We start from the raw sequence: 17,198 nt of genomic DNA, 5'->3' as shown, positions 1-17,198 counted from the left end.
CTCACGTCCCCAATATCCTGACTGGCCTTTGCTATCTGGAGATGGGGTGTCTGGATAGCTAGATTATCCTCAGTATCCCAGTACAACTATTCTGATGTTCCCCCCTGCCAGCTTTATAGCATCTATCAAATTAGCTTGGAGGATCCTTGCACACAACTGGCTCCTGGGTTTCTTAGGGTATGTCCTCCTTGAAGTCCTGGTATGTGATTGCAGCCCATGTAGACACACCCCTTAGGGAGCAGCCAGGCTGGAAGAATCATGGTCCTATTGAGCACCCAGCTCCTGGTGACTGGCGGCTCCTTTACACAAATGCTACTAACTTTCCATAGTCTCTGGCTCACTCTCTCACACACGCAGGCACAAGCAAAGTTTTCTTTCCAAGCAGAGACACTGATCTGCAGCTTCTTTGGAGGGTTAGGCCCCAGGGGAGCACCTGTGCTTCCCACTACACATTTCCCATGGAAAGTGGGAGATCGTGGGTGGAGCAGGGCCCTGGCAATCGAAACTGGGTTTTATTTCCAGGTCTGACACAGACTACTTGGGTAAGTCTCTGAACCTCTGTAGCCCAGGGATAATAGAACCTGCATCACAGGAAGGTTCTGAGGCTTACTACAGTAAGGTCTGAGTTTGAGATCCTCAAATGGGAGGTGTCCTTATTGTTACTATTAGTTTCTTATTATATTTTCAGAGTCTTGCTGTCCCTTAATAGTACTCATTTAAAAAAAGAACTAGATAAACTCATGGAGGATAGGTCCATCAATGGCTATTAGCCAGGATGGGCAGGGATGGTGTCCCTCGCCTCTGTTTGCCAGAAGTTGGGAATGAGCGACAAGGGATGGATCACTTCAAGTTCTCTTCATTCCCTCTGGGGCACCTGGCATCGGCCACTGTCGGATGACAGGATACTGGGCTAGATGGACCTTCGGTCTGACCCAGAATGACCGTTCTGATGTTCTTAAGTAGCCCCATCCTGGTAAAGTCCTTATTAACCTCAGAGTTCCCATAGCTCCATCTTGCTGGCCTCATTTGTTTTGTACCTCATCTTGGTTAGCCTTCGCTAGTACTTAAAGTCCCATATCCTCATCTCAGCCACTCCTAGTGGACCCCTGTTAGTCCACTATGTCCCATCCTAGTTGGCCCAGCTTAGCTCTGCTGCTTTTCCACTCAAAGGCATGGGTGAGCTCCTGGCCCTAATGACTTGTTGTATTTGCCTTTTGGGATATTTGCCTCTAAATTTGCATTTAATAACACAGAGTTGGCCAGGAAATGAGAGGTAAATCGATGTTGTTCCCTGCGGCTGGCTTCCCCTTGGTCACACAGAGCGTTGTGAGCCAGCCAAGGATCAGTCGGGCTGCATCTATCCCTGGGAATTCCAGACCGAGAGTGAGTGTGGGGAGTTCTGGATAGAAAGGTATCTGCAAGATCCTTATCTGAATTTCTCTGCCAGTCAAGCTGACAGACATGTTGGGAGAAGATTAGCTAAAGCAGAGGTTAGCGAGAACAGTTGCAAGGAAAACTTAATTAACAGAAGCGTTAGAGGCAACAACTTTAAGTAAGAACAGCTCTGCTAAGGAGGCAATGAACTGAATCATACTTTGCAGGAGTGATATAGAGACAGGGGGAGTGTGGAAGAGGAGTCATTGCATTTGCCTTGAAATGCAGGGGGGAAAAGTGAATTAAAATAGCCAGCATTGTGTTGTTGTCTGGTAATGGGCAAAGAAATCATAGGCCAAAAAGATATCTGTCTATCTCCATACGTTTCTTTCTTTCATGAGAACTTTCATAGTTGTAGTTTGTTATCACGGAGAAACTTTACACTTTCAAAGAAAACAAAAGCCAGAGGGGTGTGTGTGAGAAAGTTACCCAGTTCTGCACAATATAAAGCTATAGGCAGAAGCACAGCAGCTGGAAGGAAGTTTGATCCTGTCCCTGAAATATCAGCATGCCCTTGGTACAGTCCATGCAGATTTAACTTCAAGATGTTCCCAGGTATTGGAGAGAATGGGGATTCATGGTGTCTTTCCCATCATGGTGGGAACGGTTTACTCATCTCCATGCCATGGGCTGACTTGGTCATTCACCGTCACCAGTGAGGAAGTGAATTCCTCATTATCAAGTGAGAACAAAGTTGTTCTCTAGCACCCAAGCGTACAGGCGAAGAACCATTGCCATTTTCACCCTCCACTAGATCCACGAGATGCACGCCGCCGTTGGCACAGCAAGGGGCTGAGGCAGCCGTGCCAAATCCAGGACCATCAGTTATCCCTACAAGCCCTCCTCTCCCATTAGAAAAGACAACGTTACAGGTGCAGCTTGGGGCAGAAGGGTCCCGGAAGGGGTGGGCGGAACGTGTCACTAACACCCGTCCCACTTTGCGCTGCTGTGGCTCATCTCACCCTGCAAAGGGAAGAGAGAGAAGCTCAGCAGAACGAGATTAGGAACCAGCGGTGTTTGTTGTCTGGATTCCTGTCTTCAGCCCCGAGGCCCTTTCAGTTCCACCTTTTGCTGTGAACTCTGTACAGGCCCTTGGAGGCAGATCCTGCTGGGGAAGGTGCAGCCTGCCCTGCACACTGGCTCCTGGGACAGTCATGTATCTGTAGAGCCCATGAGGCTGCAGACGCTGCTGGGAGTTGCTGGGAGATGCTGCATGATTGTTAATGCTGCCAAGGGCCTGTATCCGAGCTGCAGCTCTGTTGCCTGTCTGAGGCACTGGGAGTGTTTTGGGCTTCAGCAATCAGGGCTCTTTCAGGTGTCTCACGTCCTCCCACCTCTCTCCAGTCTGCTGCAGGTCCTGACACCCAAGCTACCCCAGAGCCCATAAGCAGGATGCCAGGGCTCATTAACCGGACAAGCAGCTCCCCCCTCCCACTCACAGCCTCCGAGGTCACCTCTTGCGTCAGTGGCTATGCCTTTGGGATGACCGCCTCCCTGACCTACGGCAACCCGGAGGCCCATCCTTTTGAAGGTGAGGTTCCGTTCCCTGGTGTGTAGGCAGCATGGATGGTGCTCAGGAGTCAGTATGGGAGACTGGTCACTGCTGGTGTCAATATCAGCCTGAGTCCGGCTCGGCAGCCTCCCCATTACGGACAGGGTACAATAATTGCTACTGGTGCAATCGTAGAGCCAGATTCTCTCCTGAACTGAGAACCGCTTGTCATAATGGAGGGTATTGGGGAGTCAGTTACAGGCACCTGATTCTCAAGACATAGCAGCTCCAGCCCCGGCCCCAGCCCTCACATAGGTTAGAGCAGCCTAAAGGCTCTTCTAACTTACAACTGCTGGCTACTGTCCCTAAGGAACCATATGCCTGCTGAGAATTTGTGGAGAAGAGCTGCATTCCAGCCTGCCCCTTCTCCAGCCCACATCCCTGTCCTCCCCTGGAGTGTGCCAAAGTGAGTGAGGCATGCTTGGAGTAGGAGCCAGCTGAGCTCGCCTCTGCTATCAGAAAACAGCTCAGCAGAGGACCTGTGGCCAAATTCTGGCCTCTTTGAACAGCAAAGTTGCTGGAGCTGGGAGAGGACTGAGTCCCTAGTGTTTTTTCTTACAGTTCCAGGCTTCTTGCCTCTCGCAGTGTTTGCTCCTGCCGCTGGTGGTGCCAGAGGAAGGAACCTTTAACAGAGTGTGTCTCCTTCTGGCCACCACACCAGAGCACAGGACTGTTGGTGGGGAGTGGTTGGAAACTGCACCCCTAGGGTGGCTGTTCTAAGAGCCTTCCCTTTGGCAGGTCTCTTTGTCTACCCACTGGATGAGTACACCACCGTGGTTGGGTTCGAAGCTGTTGTTTCCAGGCGGGCTGTGACCGTGCAGATCAAAGACAAAGCCAAAATAGATGACTGTTACTTGGACTGCGGGAGCCTCCCCAGTGGAAGAGCGCAGGATGGCAGCGGTAAGGAGACCCTTGTGATTTGGAAGGTCCAGGGGAGGAGCGGGCAGGGGAAGAGGAATCGCAGAGGGGCTGTCAGTTATGCAGGCTCGTGATATGCTGTCAGGAGCACGCGTATTGAACAGAAGTGGAGTGGTCACTCTGGGGACAGGAAAAGCCATTGCATGCACTTACCACTGGCACCAAAGGGTCTGAAAATCAGAGGTGGCTCCAGTTGTTTTTAAAGGCTCCATTAGTTCTGGAAGCTCCAGCATATGAGTCTAGAAAGACTCATTAACTTCAGGGGGCTTTGGATCAGGCCCTTTTTGAGTCGCAACAAAGAGACAAGCAATTCTTCCCTGATCCCAGCCCAGAGCAGGATGGCTGCAGAAGCCCTTCTAATGCACCTGATGCTCCTGGGAAGTTGTTGTGGGTTGTCACTCTGGGGACAGGAAAAGCCATTGCATGCACTTACCACTGGCAGCAGGGGCTGGTGCAGGAGGAGGGAGACCTGGACAGTGACGTGGCCTCCGAGAGGAGCATCCTTTCTGGTGTCTACCCAGAGCGTCTCTCCCCCGTGACCTCTCCATGCAGGAAGGATCGTGCTGGATGAGGATTTGGAGCGAATCGCTTTTGTGGCTAACCTGGGCATGATCCCTCCGCTGAAAAGCGTGTCCGTCTTCATCAGCACCTCCTCGGAGCTGCAGACTCTTCCGAGCGGTGCCGTGAGGGTCCTTCTCCCAGCCGTATGCGTCCCCAAGGTGCCCCAGTGCGGCATGGAAAGCACCAGCCTCTCTGGACATCAGCTCCGAGCGTAAGGGGGAGCCAGAGTCTCCAAGTGGGTTTGATTTTGAGGAGTGGCCCAGATGCTGTGGTGCTGAGTGAATTTAGGGTGACCAGACAGCAAGTGTGAAAAATCAGGACTGGGGCAGGGGGTATAGAAGCCTATATAAGAAAAAGACCCCAAAATTGGGACTGTCCCTAGAAAATCAGGACTTCTGGTCACGCTCAGAGGGATGCAGAAATGCCCCCATTCCTCTAGCAGCCTTCTCTGGCGTAGCCCCAGCCCCTCCTATCTATACCTCCAGGGGGCTGAATGGCTGTAGGGTTGAGCTTGAATTCCTCCTAGATTGTTAGGAGCTGAAGGCCACGTGCCATTGGAACATTTCTGTGAAAGCCCATTTCCCCGAGCTCAGTGGCCCCCACCTTATCTTATCAGCAGCCTCCCTTGCAACAGACTGGTTGATTGGCAACATCCGCAGCTCCCCACTTCTGTACTCAGCTCCCCTCTTGTGCCCCAGCTGCCCCTCTTTAGCCATCTCCCCGTCCATCTCTCCTTTCCCAGCTCCCATCTTCATCTTCTGATCTGCCTTGCTGTCTTGCTTTGTGCCTCGTCGGTGCCCCTGCTCACCCAACAGGCTGCTGGGGATGAGTCCAAGGAGCTGAGATGCACATGCTCCTGGGGCTGAGCTGGAGAGGCAAGAAGTTCGGGCTGGCGGGTTGCTGTCTAGGCCCACATCCCTGCAGAAACGAGCTGCTGGCTGCATTAGGAGCTGCTGTAGGAGGCAGGGAAGCTGCCAGTTGCTTTACCCCCAACCGTGGGGCTGTGTTTGCAGTGCAGGGCATGGGGCAGGCCCTGAGTTTGCAGCTTTGACTTGGTGCCATCTCCTCAGCAGAGATGGACATTCCTGCGGAGCTGGGAGCCCGGATCCGGCTAACAAGTTCTGTCTGGCCCACCTGCTGGAGAGTGAGGCCACCAACCCCACTGAATACGAGTTCAGCTTCCACCTGGAGATCCGGGGGCCCTGTGTCCTCGCAGGTGAGAGCACCAGAGCTGCCCCTTGAAGGCCAGTCCACTTGACAACCCCTTCTAAACATTGACAACAGCCCCCCCAGACAGAGTCAGTTTCAGCACGATAACCCTGCCATGGCACCAGCTGTTTGTCTGCCAGCTGCAGCGCTGATGAGTGGGTGAGACCATCTCCCTCCTGGCACTGATTGCTATTTCTTCTTGGGGCTGCACTTCTGCAAATGATGCTTCAGCACCCTGCCCTGTCACATGGTACATTGGGCACCTGGGTGCAGGCAGGAGACCAGGCACATTAGCACACACAGATCCTTACTCAACTCTCTGGTTCCATTACACCGTGCCCCCTCCCCCATCTCCCCACGCAAACTCTCTCTGCTTTCCCCCTCTGAGCCCCAGCTCCCCCTGAATGCCAGCTTCACTAAACAGCTTCTCCACCCACCTCATACCTGCGTCGCATCCCTCTTTCCTGGCAGGAGTCGAAAGCCCGACACACGAGATCCGAGCTGACGCTGACCCCTCTGCCCGCTCCGCCAAGAGCATCGTGATCACGCTGGCCAACAAACACACTTTCGACAGACCGGTGGAAATATTAATCCATCCGAGCGGTAGGTGGCCTGTGCTTTCTGTCCACCGTTCACCCCTTTTCTGGGGGTCCCTCCCATTCTGTTGTCTGGGCAGCAGGTGCCATTAGCTCTGTCTTTGCATGTTGGAGGTAAATACCCCTTTCATGTGGTAAACATTGAGCCATCTATGTGAACTAAACCTCTGAACCTACTGGGATGTGCCAATTCCTGCCCCATAGTGTCCAGGTGCCAATATAACCCACACACCTCCTGGGTGTGGTGTTCTGTCCCATCTAGTGGCACCGAGACCACTTAGCAAGAGGTATTAATGAGTTTGCTCTACAGCCTTAGATACGGGCCATATGACTTGAGGCTCATGCACTAAGCTCCAGAGGCCCCAGGTTCGATCCTGCCCGCCGACACGTGCGGTCTGTCGGTGTTACACCAGCTCGAATGCTGCAGCCTCCCAATTCTGTCCCTCGGCGTCTCTTGCAAACAGTCTAAGGCTGTTTTCTGCTTGTCCCTCTGACCTTCCAGAGCCCCATATGCCTCATGTCTTGATGGAAGAAGGTGACATGACCCCTACAGCATATGAGCAACACCTGAAGGGGAGAAACGATTTCATTAAAGGGACCAAGAAGGACCCCAGTGCCGAGAAAAAAGTAAGAAGGAAAAGGACTTTGCCAGTAGCGGAGGTTTTATCCAGGACTGGAGAGGTTTTATCCAGGACTGGAGAGGTTTTATCCAGGACTTGCCATGTGGGGTTAGAAGAGGCAGCAGCAGCATGGGGATCCTCTGGGAATGGACCACAGGGCTCTGGTTACATGTTCATCCCAACACAGATCACATGGGACCAGTAATCCCTGCAGTCTAGTAACCTGCCTGTGAGGGTGCAGAGTTAGCCCAGGAGGGCTGAGTGCCTGGGTTAGCCTAGCCCGGGTGCGAGCATCCCCACAGTAAAGCCTTGCCCAAGGATTGTGTCCTCACTGTTTCTGCACTCACCATGAGTGTCTGGGGTCAGAGCCCGTGGAGCCTTGTGCTGAGATGCTCTAGGATCTCTTCCCAGACACTTGTGTCAATTGCAGGAAACTGCCCTTCATGGGGAGAACTGTGGGAAGGCACCGGAGGACTCTCAGTACTCAAGTAATTTAGCTTGTGTCAATGCAAAGTGTATGGCTTCCAGCCAGAGTTAAAGCAGAGCCCAGGCTCTAGCCCCCGCCCCCTCAACTCCCCCAAGCGAGATCAGCTAGTCAGGGTCTAAAGCACCTCCTAACCTGGGTGGAAGGTTTTTGTGTGTGGACTGCAGAGAGCTTTGGCCCGGGATAAAACCCATGTAAGTGCTTGGTTTAACTCTGTTGTGAAGACATGCCCTAACAGGGGCTTAAGGCTGACGAAGGCAGAAAAATTCGGTAGCACTCCAGATTAACTTAGCATGGGGTGAAACTCAGTCATAGAATTAGTGTTTATAACCATTAGTATAGTATTATAGTATATTATAAATATTTAGTGTTATATTGTTATAGCACTAATTCCATTACTTATAATCATAACAATTTAGTTATAATGACAAACACCTTAGATTGCTAAATAAATAGTCACTGTATCTGCATAGGTGGTCGGCTCCAGTGCGGAATGGGTAACAGCATGCACAAATGGTGACCTGTGGTCATGTCCTTTTAATGCAATTACTTGATTTGCATACACAGTCGTGGCACATTGACATGCAATGTAGCTGTGCAGGGGGTGTCAACTGGAATTGGGGGTACTGAGTGCTTCTGAAAATCAGGTCCCAGGTGCCTCAAGTCAAAGACCTAATTCGGAGGCATCCAAAATCAGTGGCCACTTTTAAAAATTGTAGTCCAAGGTCACACAGGGCGACACTATCAGTACTGGTGCTGTAACTTATCCTAGCGCCCGGTCCCACGTGTCCTCGGCCTCCTCAGGCTGTCACGACGACAATTTTCTGGGTTGTTGTTGTGACTGTTCATTACATGTAAGACGTGTTGACAATTTTCTTGTAGTTCTTTTCTTTCCTGTGCAATTAGATGCAATGATTAGAGCCTCGTCTGTAGTACGTTGCAGGCTTCTCCTGTAATTCCGTTCTGAGTGCGGCAGGTGGAAGGATACGAACCTCCCACGCTGCTGCTCAGACACCTGCCTGATTATTCTGTCTTGAGCCTGTCAAATTATCCAGTGAGTGTCTGACTCCAGAACCATTTTCCAATATGAATCCCACCTGCATGCCTGGGTGACTGGAGGCGTGATCACACTGGGAACACAGCAGCTAAGTATGGCTGGTGCCATAGCAAAGATATGGTTACACAGGGCTTTCCATCCCCTATAGACATGATTTAGTCTCTAATGGAGGAGCCATTGAGTTGAGTGTCCTGGTAGGTTACAGGCTAGAGTTGCTGCTCCTGAGAGCATGACATTGAGCACCTCTTTGCTTAAATGAATGAACATGGATAATTCAGCATTAATTTCCCTTCTTCATTTTGTTATGCAAATAGTTTGAATTGGATTATGAGACAACTGATCTGGAATCAACTGGCAGCTGATGAGATCTGATGAGTTTATTGTAATTGGATAAGGATGAAGGGAGTGGGGGGAAGATATGGGATGGATGAAACATCTTCCCCAGAGCAGCTCTGACTGAGGGTGTGTCTATACTGCAACGTAAACCTGGCTCTGACTCAGGCTCAAGTCCTAATCCCCCTTCTGTCTACATACACATTTCTTGGACTTGGGCTCGGACTCAGAGTCCTATGACCCCCTCAAGGGTGGAAGCCCATCAAGGTGGGATCCAGGTTTCAAGCCCTATTGTTTTGCTGTGTAGATACAGTCCCCCTTCCAGGCTCGGGTCCCTGGAGTCCACCAAAAGTATCCCACAATTCAGTGGGCCGACTTCCTTTCTCTTCTCTCTTCCACGAATTGCCAGTCAACTCCAGGGAAATGGAAGCACCCCAGCCTTGCTCTAGTACAGCAGCTCGGCATTTAACCCTTCCATTTTATTCTGACCTCTGAGCTGCAAACACACCCTAGGAGAACCTTCGGCATTTGCAATGGGTCCCAACCAGAAGTCTTTCACAAAGTGCACTGCCCCATGGGCACAGGAACACCGCCAGATTTCGGTTAGTCTCTGGAGTGAGGCCAGCAAAACAACTGATTTTAGTCAAAGTACCGGGAATGACCATTCATATCCCTAAAGAGTGAAGAAGCTGGCGAGGCTGGAAATTTACCGGACGGGTGACCAGTGTAGGGAATGGAGTAAGTGGCTCAGGATGAAGTACCTGAAAACCAGGGACCACAACTGCACCTCTGGCAGCTCGCTGACACTGTGCCCATTTTGTGATGAGTTTGATCAAGTGCTGGGGACTGCGTCGAGCACCAAAGCCACTGGTGGGGCATGATCACCTGGTCAGGACGGTGCCCTGCGAGCCCCAGAAGCCAGCACAGAAATCGATGGGAGCCAGCAGGAGGTGCCGAATGAGGCAAATGAAGTGACTCTGCTGATGAAATGGATCCCAGAGGAAGCTTTGCCACAGGAGCAGCTGCAGCACATCCTGGGGCTATCCTCAGTGGAGCTTTTTCATGCCCCCCCAGCGGAACAGCCTGCCAAGGAACCGGCCACACAAATGGGAAAGAGCAAGAAACTGCCCATGAGCCTGGTAAGTTTCTGGCTCTATTTTTGTGTTTACTAATTTAGGAATAGGAGGGATTTCCCTTCTGTGAACCAATGCCAAAGACAGTATACGCCCCAGGTAGCAACGTGCATCCACTAATGGTGGATTGCATGCCAGCGCCCTGGCATCCTTCCCCTCCTGCCCCCACCGCTACATGGAATTCAAACTGGAGACCGGGAAATACAAACAGTAAAATAAGTACGTAGAAGTGACGTTTTCCTGGGACGGTGCACATTTTTGCTAGTTCATTCTGGTTTGTTAAAATAAGAGCCTTATATTATCTTCCCTGTATATTCGCCACTCGGCCCTAACCCACAAGGTGACGAGCCACCCGAAGAGACGGAACTGTACAGGTGGCGAGGGGGAAAGGCAGAGGTTCCAATGTAGTCCAGTTCCGTAAAATGTAGTCCATGCAGTCCCTGGGTGACAAAACCGTTAGTCCCAAATCTGCCTGAGGGGTGGAATTCAGCCAAGCGAAAGGGGGATGGCACAAGAGGTCTGTGTGCTTGCATGCAGGCCTAACAGGCTGCATTGGAAGTTGTGGGGAGGCACTAAGATATTCGGATACAAACGCAGCATCCTGTTGATTCCCTCATCATGAATTCTGACCCAGTCCTGGGTGCTGACAGCTGCAAACTTTTCCCAGAGCAGGAACTCCAGAGAAGCAGTCCCATTTCAGGGTCGTCATGGTAGCTCACCAGCCCACTCCACTCATAGCTGTGCAGTTCAGTCACCATACATGGGAATAAGTCAGTGGCATCCATGCTCAGTGTCCCACCAGCAGCTTCGACGAACACCTCTCATTGCCAATCGGGCACCACAAGGACTGGTCCGTCCTCCAAAATGTGCAATGTCTGAAATGATAGAGAAGCACTGTCACCAACCTCCCCCTAAATTCCATTTTTTGTTTTAAATTGTGGTTTTGAATTTCCCATTCTCTCAGCACTGCTTTCACTGCAATGAATCTGGCTGGGTGCCGGAAGCTTTTATGGTTTGAGCAGCTCTCTGCCAAGGTAATGACATTCAGCCTCAGAAAGTAACATTTTCTGTTCTGGAAATTCCAAACTGATTTTTTTTTCTCAGCTCCTGCACTGAGCTATTCAGGACAATAACGGTGTGTGTCTTGTCCTATCCTAGGCCCCTCGCCCTCGCCAGGTGGCAATATCTCTGCAGCTCACCCACATGCAGAAGCCAGGCTCACTGGACCTTCATGGCATGTTCCAAGTGGAAGCTTTTCTGGGATTAATTTATGGTTGGAGTTCTGGACAGGGCCAACAAGCAGGTCGAGTACCAAAGGCGAAGGGACTTGGGCAAGAGGAAAAACATGCAAAGAGAAGCAAGCGGAAAGGCTCGGGCTGGCTTCACAGCTTGAGGACAGGGGGACGACACAAGAGCAGGCACTTGCTTCGCAGTTCCTGGAACAGGAATGGCAGTTAAAGGAGGAAGGGAGAGGGCTACAGAGAGAATTCTTCGAGCAGCTGCTGTCTCTCATGGCTTCCAGGTTGCCAGCTGCTGCTGCACCTGCCCCATGGGCTGCATCCCCTCCGTGGTACCCTGTCCTGCACTCCAGGAGCAGCTTGGACAACTCCATGGCTGGGTGGTCCATGCAGTAGGGCCCTATGAGTGGCTGAGCAGGGCAAATGTGCCCCATGCAGTCCTCACTGGTGAACCCCTCCCCTATGGATGCTTTCACCCGCCCCCGCTCCTTGGCAAACAGGGAAAGGAGAACAGGAGTCTCAGGGGAGATGCAGTAGCAGGTGGGTTTGTCTCATACCTAGTTTCATTGTTTGCATGTGTTTATGCTCTTTATTCTTGGTAACTTTTAAAGGTTTGAGTGTTGCTGGTGTTTTGGGGTGTTAAGGGCAACTGGCCTGCCCTGCAACAGTTTCATATTGTACTTGTCCAAAAAATGTGTCAAAATAAAAGTTTTGATTTCATAAAGAAATCTTATTGCCATCACTGCAACACAGCAGGTAATGTGTATTTCACATAATAAAGGCAAATGTGATAAGGGACAACTGGGAAGTGGCATGCAAAACCCATGTCTCAATCCTTACATTGGTCATTTACATCAATCCAGACTGTCCCTCTCATCGCCTTTCATAGTGGTCACGTCATTAACGAATATAATGCATGACAATCAACCTCCCTGTGACAGGTGACACTCACCTCCTGAGTGCCTCCTAGTGGCTGGGAGCAGTACTGCAATCCTTTCCCTCACTCCTGGCACCCCTTGTAGGTGGCTGAACTCGCTAGGCGGGTCTTCGGTGACTCAGTCCCCTTCCAGGGTATCAATGAGTCAACAAACTGCCTCCCCTCAGCAGGGTCTCCAGCCCCATCTCTAGGTCCTTTAAATCCAGCCCTTCATTCTGGTTTCCAAAGGCTTGTCCCACCCACTACTCCGGGTCCCAACCCTGGGACCCTATAAACAGCAGCCACATACGGGTCCCTTCAGTTAGTTGCTGCTGCATTCCCTGGGCCTCTTCCCACCTGCTCCCTTGACCTCCACCTGCTACCTTTGGGTTAGAGTTCTTAGGCCTCTCTCTCCCAGATCCAATAATAGCCTGTTCAGTGCCTGTGGCCAGAGGGGAACCCCCTTCCTCCCTCTGGTCCCAGCCAAGAACTGACCCACAAAGGCCCTGCAGCTCCTTTTAGCTGAGCCGGCTGGGCTCTGATTGGCTGCTTCCATGCAGCCTTTTCAGGCAGACCTGGAGGGCCCACCTCCACTGCTCCTTCCTGGGGTGGGGTGTAGTAGGAGCTTTGGGCCACCAGCAGGGAGTCAGGAAGGCCTGGCACACTTTTTCTCACCTCCCAGCCTACACAAGCCATCAACACTCCCCTACCCCCCCACCACAAGCACATTCTGACATTACTGTCTCCCTCTTCCATTGGCCCATGCAAGTCCATAAGGTGGGAGCACAAAGCATCCCTGACTTCTGTTGCCCGGGTGCATCCAGCTGCAGCTGTGGCAGGTGCACTTTCTGGCTGAGTGTAATGGGCCAGCAGCCCCTTGCTGCCATAGCCCCATTCAGGGGGAAACAGCTCACCTCTGGCTTCACAAAGACTGCGACGAGCGCAACAAGCCACAGGGAGGTGGACAGCACTGATGTCATTGGGATCCAAATGGTTCTGTAGACATCTCCAAGGGGATTTCAGCCTGCCAAACTCATTCAACCACCATTCTCCATCCACTGAGAGTGGAATGAAACCTTCTTTTGCCAGGGCCTCCGAGATCAGGGGCTGGTTTCAAAAGCCAATGCAAAAGGCCAGAACAGCAGTGGGGACAGCGAGGCCATTTATGACAGTGTCACACAGCGGGAATAATAGCTCAGTGTGTCCATGAATGTAGACTCCCAATTGGCAAAAAAACCTCCAAACCCCTGACATCATGAACTTTTCCAGTGCAGCCAACCCGTACGTTCATAAATCGCCCTTTGTCATTCATGAGGGCCTCCACAACAGTGGAGTAGCACCTTTTGCAGGTTTGGGACTTGTGCTCCTGGAAGAGGGCAAAGTATGGGCACACGGGTCCCATCAATGGCCCTGGCTCAGTCTGGAAACAAGCCAGCAATTATTTCAGGCATATCTTTTATGCCCGCCATCTTAGGGTCAACCACACCCCTAACTCCCTCAGAAATCTCTGCCACCATTTTACCCTCCGTTGACTTTTCAATCTCAAACTGGTTGGCAATGGACCTGTAGCAGTGTGGGATAGCCAACGTCCAGAAGGTGATAGCAACCCACTTCTGGACCGGCCAGGCCACCCTCATGTGAGTGTCTTTGAGCTGGAGGGTTGGATCTGTTCACAGAGCTGCAGAAATACAGCTTTCTTCATGCAACACTTCTGGACCCACGGCTGGTCATTGCAGGTCTGCTGGATGATGTGATCCCTCCAGCCTGTGCTTATGGCCCTGCTCCAGAAGCGCCGGTCGACCCAGGGGACATGAACGGCTGTACCAAGAGAGCAGCATCAGCCAGTTCAAGTCTGCCATGTCTGCATCCTCCCCCTCCTGCTCCATCATTGGATCTGTCCAGTGCCTTCTGTGGGTCAGAAAACGCTGCCGAAATGCCCACCAGCGTCTCATGGAAGCTCTGCCTACATCCTGAAATGGGCTTCAAGCCAAAGCAAGAGAAGTGCTTGAAATGGCACCTCCTTAATGTCGCTGGCTCTGGCTGCTGGAAGGACGCAGACCAGAAGGCCGGCTCGGCCGGATGTGTTGGCGGGTTGCTCAAACTTCCTGTAACAGGCAGCAAGCTTTCCCACACTGCGCCACCCACGATGGGTGAGAGTGGCCATATTTCGAGAGGGTACTAGGGAGTCTGGGATACAATTGGTTGGACTCGGGTCTGCCTACTGCAGTGTAGACCCCCGGAGCCCCGAGTTCAGGCCCAGGTTAAAATATTCTTTACCTAGGGTTGGCAATCAGTATAGATGCTCAAGCCCTGTCTCGAGTGCCATTAACCCTGGCCTTGCATTGTGGTGTAGATCTGCCCTCGGTGTCCTGTTTACCAAGGCTTGCCTTGCAAAACTCCCTCTGAAGTCATTGGGAGGGTTGTAGGGCTGCCAGGATTGGGCCCTGCTCAGCTGAGAATCCTTTAACCTTGTGAAGTTCTGAATGCTTCTTAGCATCCTCACCTGCAGATCACCCTAGTACAGCAGGCACTGGCTTTAGATTCAGGGGACCCTGGTTCAGCCCGCAGCTCAGCCCTGGGCTTGGATGTGACCATGGGCAAGTCACTTACCATGCATGATTTCCCATATGCAGAATGGGGGTGATGCTCGCCTGTGGCCCAGAGGTGCTGTGAAGAAAAGTGTGACAGGGTCTGCTTTTGCGGTGGCCCAGCGGGGCACTACTCACCCTGTCCTGGAGTCTGGGATGGTTGGTTGTGGGTACAGTGCAGTGGTGCTTTAGCTCTCTGGGTATTATCTTTCAGGGTATTAAAATCCAAAGACAAAGGAATCTGTCATGGATGGCACAGACACAACAAATGCTGCATCTTGGCAGGGGGTTAGACTAGATGACCCTTACGGTCCTGTTTAAGCCGATGCTTCTATGCACATGATGAACTTAAAAACATCTTCAGCAGGACGCACCCTTCTGCTTAGGGCTTGTCTTCATGCAGCCTGTCCTTCTGTTCAATTTTCCTAGGACGAGTCATCCCATGCACAGGGGACTCATCCAGGCAGCAAGCTGTCTCCATCTCTCGGCTGATACCAGGCATCCCTTGTGAGGTGCTCAAATCCAAAGGTGTTATTCCAGTCTGTATATGACTGAATAGCAATTACTGTGCTGGAAGACGCCAATGGCCCCTTTAATCTGCTTTCTGACAGAGGCCAAAGCTGCATGCTTCTGAGGAAGGTGTGAAACAATGTGACATTAGAATGGGGGCTGGAAGCGAAATGACTTCCCAACCCCCGCCAGAGCAATTTAGATGCTGAAGCATGAGAGTCGCTAGCCCTTGTCATTTATAGCCAGGCTAATGTAACTACAGGGTTCTGTACTTTTTCCTGTAAATGTGATATGCATTTCCACAGGCGGCAGGGGGAGAGAAAGTCTGCCTGTGTCACTGACAAATGAAGCCTCTGTGTGCAGATCAACCCAAAGTGGGGCTGAGCTGGGGAGAGATCAGCGGTATGTGCAGACCAGTACAGAAAAAGAAGGGTTAGTAATGACATTATAGAGGGCTCTGGGGCTGGAAGCATCACTGGCTATATAAAATAAGACCAATCATTCAGGCAGAAGGTTTGTGAACTTCCCATGAAATCAGAGAGAATCGGCAGCCTTGGTTTTTTCTTTCTTACTTTCTTTTTTTTTTCCCAGAAAAACTGTTTGCTTAAGAGTGTGTTTCAATACCACAAAGCTGGGACAAGGGGCCAGACTCACAGCTGGTATAAATCAGCATCGCTCCATAAGTCAGTGGAGCTCCACTGATTCACATCAGCTGAGGCGCTGTCAGCTTTTTGTTCTGTTGTTGTACAGCACCTAACGCAATGGTGTACAAGTCCATGACTGGGGTTCCTGGGCATTATGATAATATAAATAAATAATCATAATACACAGAACAAAGAGGAGTCTAAAAGCATCATGGGGCCTCTTTTTTTTAAAAAAAAGTTCAATGTTATTGATTTTTTAAAATGAAGATTGATACGTATAGTAAAATGAAAAAAAAGCAAAAAGCCAATAGGTCTGAGGTATGATATGTAGTAAAGAAACTATGTAGCATGCAGTTTTCTATTGCAATTATACCTGGAGTGGTAGGCCAGGTATTTTAATGTATGCGATAAAATATGATAAAAAAAAAACAGGTAGAAAAAAACCAGAATCAGCAGAAAATAACAGAGCCAGCCATTGTGCCCCGTTTAGATGTGGAACGACGCTTGAGGTTGCTGTGTGTTCTGTCCCTAGCTCTGCCATTTAATTACTGTATGACCTTGAGCAAATCACTTAAGGGCTCTGTGCCTCAGTTTCCCCACATGTAAAATGCACATGCTAATAATACTTACCGACTTCATCCAGAAAGGCTTACTGAATAAAGTGTTCGGAGCTCCTCTGCCATAAGTGCTTATCCCAAGATGTAGATTGGTTGTGTTCCCAGTGTGCATTCATGCAGGCAGTCAATACATAGGTAGTCTCTGATTGGGGGTCTCATGCAGCATTTGCCCTCCAGGGTGCATCTTCCCAGATAGAAATCAGACATGCCATTGAGCACTGGAGCTGCTCCATGCGGGGCAGGAATGGGGGGAGCTGTAGCAGAGACAGAGCTTTTAACACTGTGCCATCTAACATGGCTTTGATTCATGCCTAGAGTTGGGGGGAAGGGAGAATACATGGAGGGGTTTTACAGATAAACAGCAACACTAGTGCCCTTCCTCTCGAGTTCATTTCTTGCTTGTTGCAGACGGAAATCATCAGGAAACGTCTCAACAAGGACATCCCTCACCACCCAGTGATCATGCTGAACTTCTGCCCTGACCTGAGAAGCAGCCAGCCAGACCTCAGGAAAACCCAGGGAGAGTTTATATTTCTGATCGACCGCAGTGGGAGCATGAGCGGCACAAACATCAGCCGCGTCAAGGTACCACAGGGGGTAAAACGTGACCCCTAAGGGTCTGCAGTTGAGGGGAATTGGCTGAGCATTAAACTCTGGTTAAATATTAGCTAGCAAAAGGGTTTCTTTAAGTGCCGATGAATCATCTCTGCCCATCTCTTTTGGCTCCCTGGGTGTCCTTTCTGTGGCTGGAACAAATCCAAAGCAGTTTTGTTTTCAGCACCTCACTG

General features: G+C 50.9%; 1 protein-coding gene across 1 annotated transcript in view; it reads left to right on the top strand.

Annotated features, from left to right (window-relative positions):
* VWA5B1 (von Willebrand factor A domain containing 5B1) overlaps positions 1-17,198 on the top strand; it is a 75,982-nt gene that overhangs the window by 12,358 nt on the left and 46,426 nt on the right. The window contains exons 2-8 of the mRNA XM_050931121.1: positions 2,779-2,965; positions 3,725-3,886; positions 4,457-4,676; positions 5,539-5,681; positions 6,146-6,277; positions 6,773-6,897; positions 16,819-16,995. Of these exons, the coding sequence (XP_050787078.1) occupies positions 2,827-2,965; positions 3,725-3,886; positions 4,457-4,676; positions 5,539-5,681; positions 6,146-6,277; positions 6,773-6,897; positions 16,819-16,995 (1,098 nt within the window). The 5' untranslated portion in view covers positions 2,779-2,826. The remainder of the gene's footprint in view (positions 1-2,778; positions 2,966-3,724; positions 3,887-4,456; positions 4,677-5,538; positions 5,682-6,145; positions 6,278-6,772; positions 6,898-16,818; positions 16,996-17,198) is intronic.

This window comes from Gopherus flavomarginatus, chromosome 21 (genome assembly GCF_025201925.1).
Source record: "Gopherus flavomarginatus isolate rGopFla2 chromosome 21, rGopFla2.mat.asm, whole genome shotgun sequence".
Classification (NCBI taxonomy): domain Eukaryota; kingdom Metazoa; phylum Chordata; order Testudines; family Testudinidae; genus Gopherus; species Gopherus flavomarginatus.
Note: the sequence above shows the minus strand (reverse complement) of the source record. Positions and strands in the feature narration are given on the sequence as shown.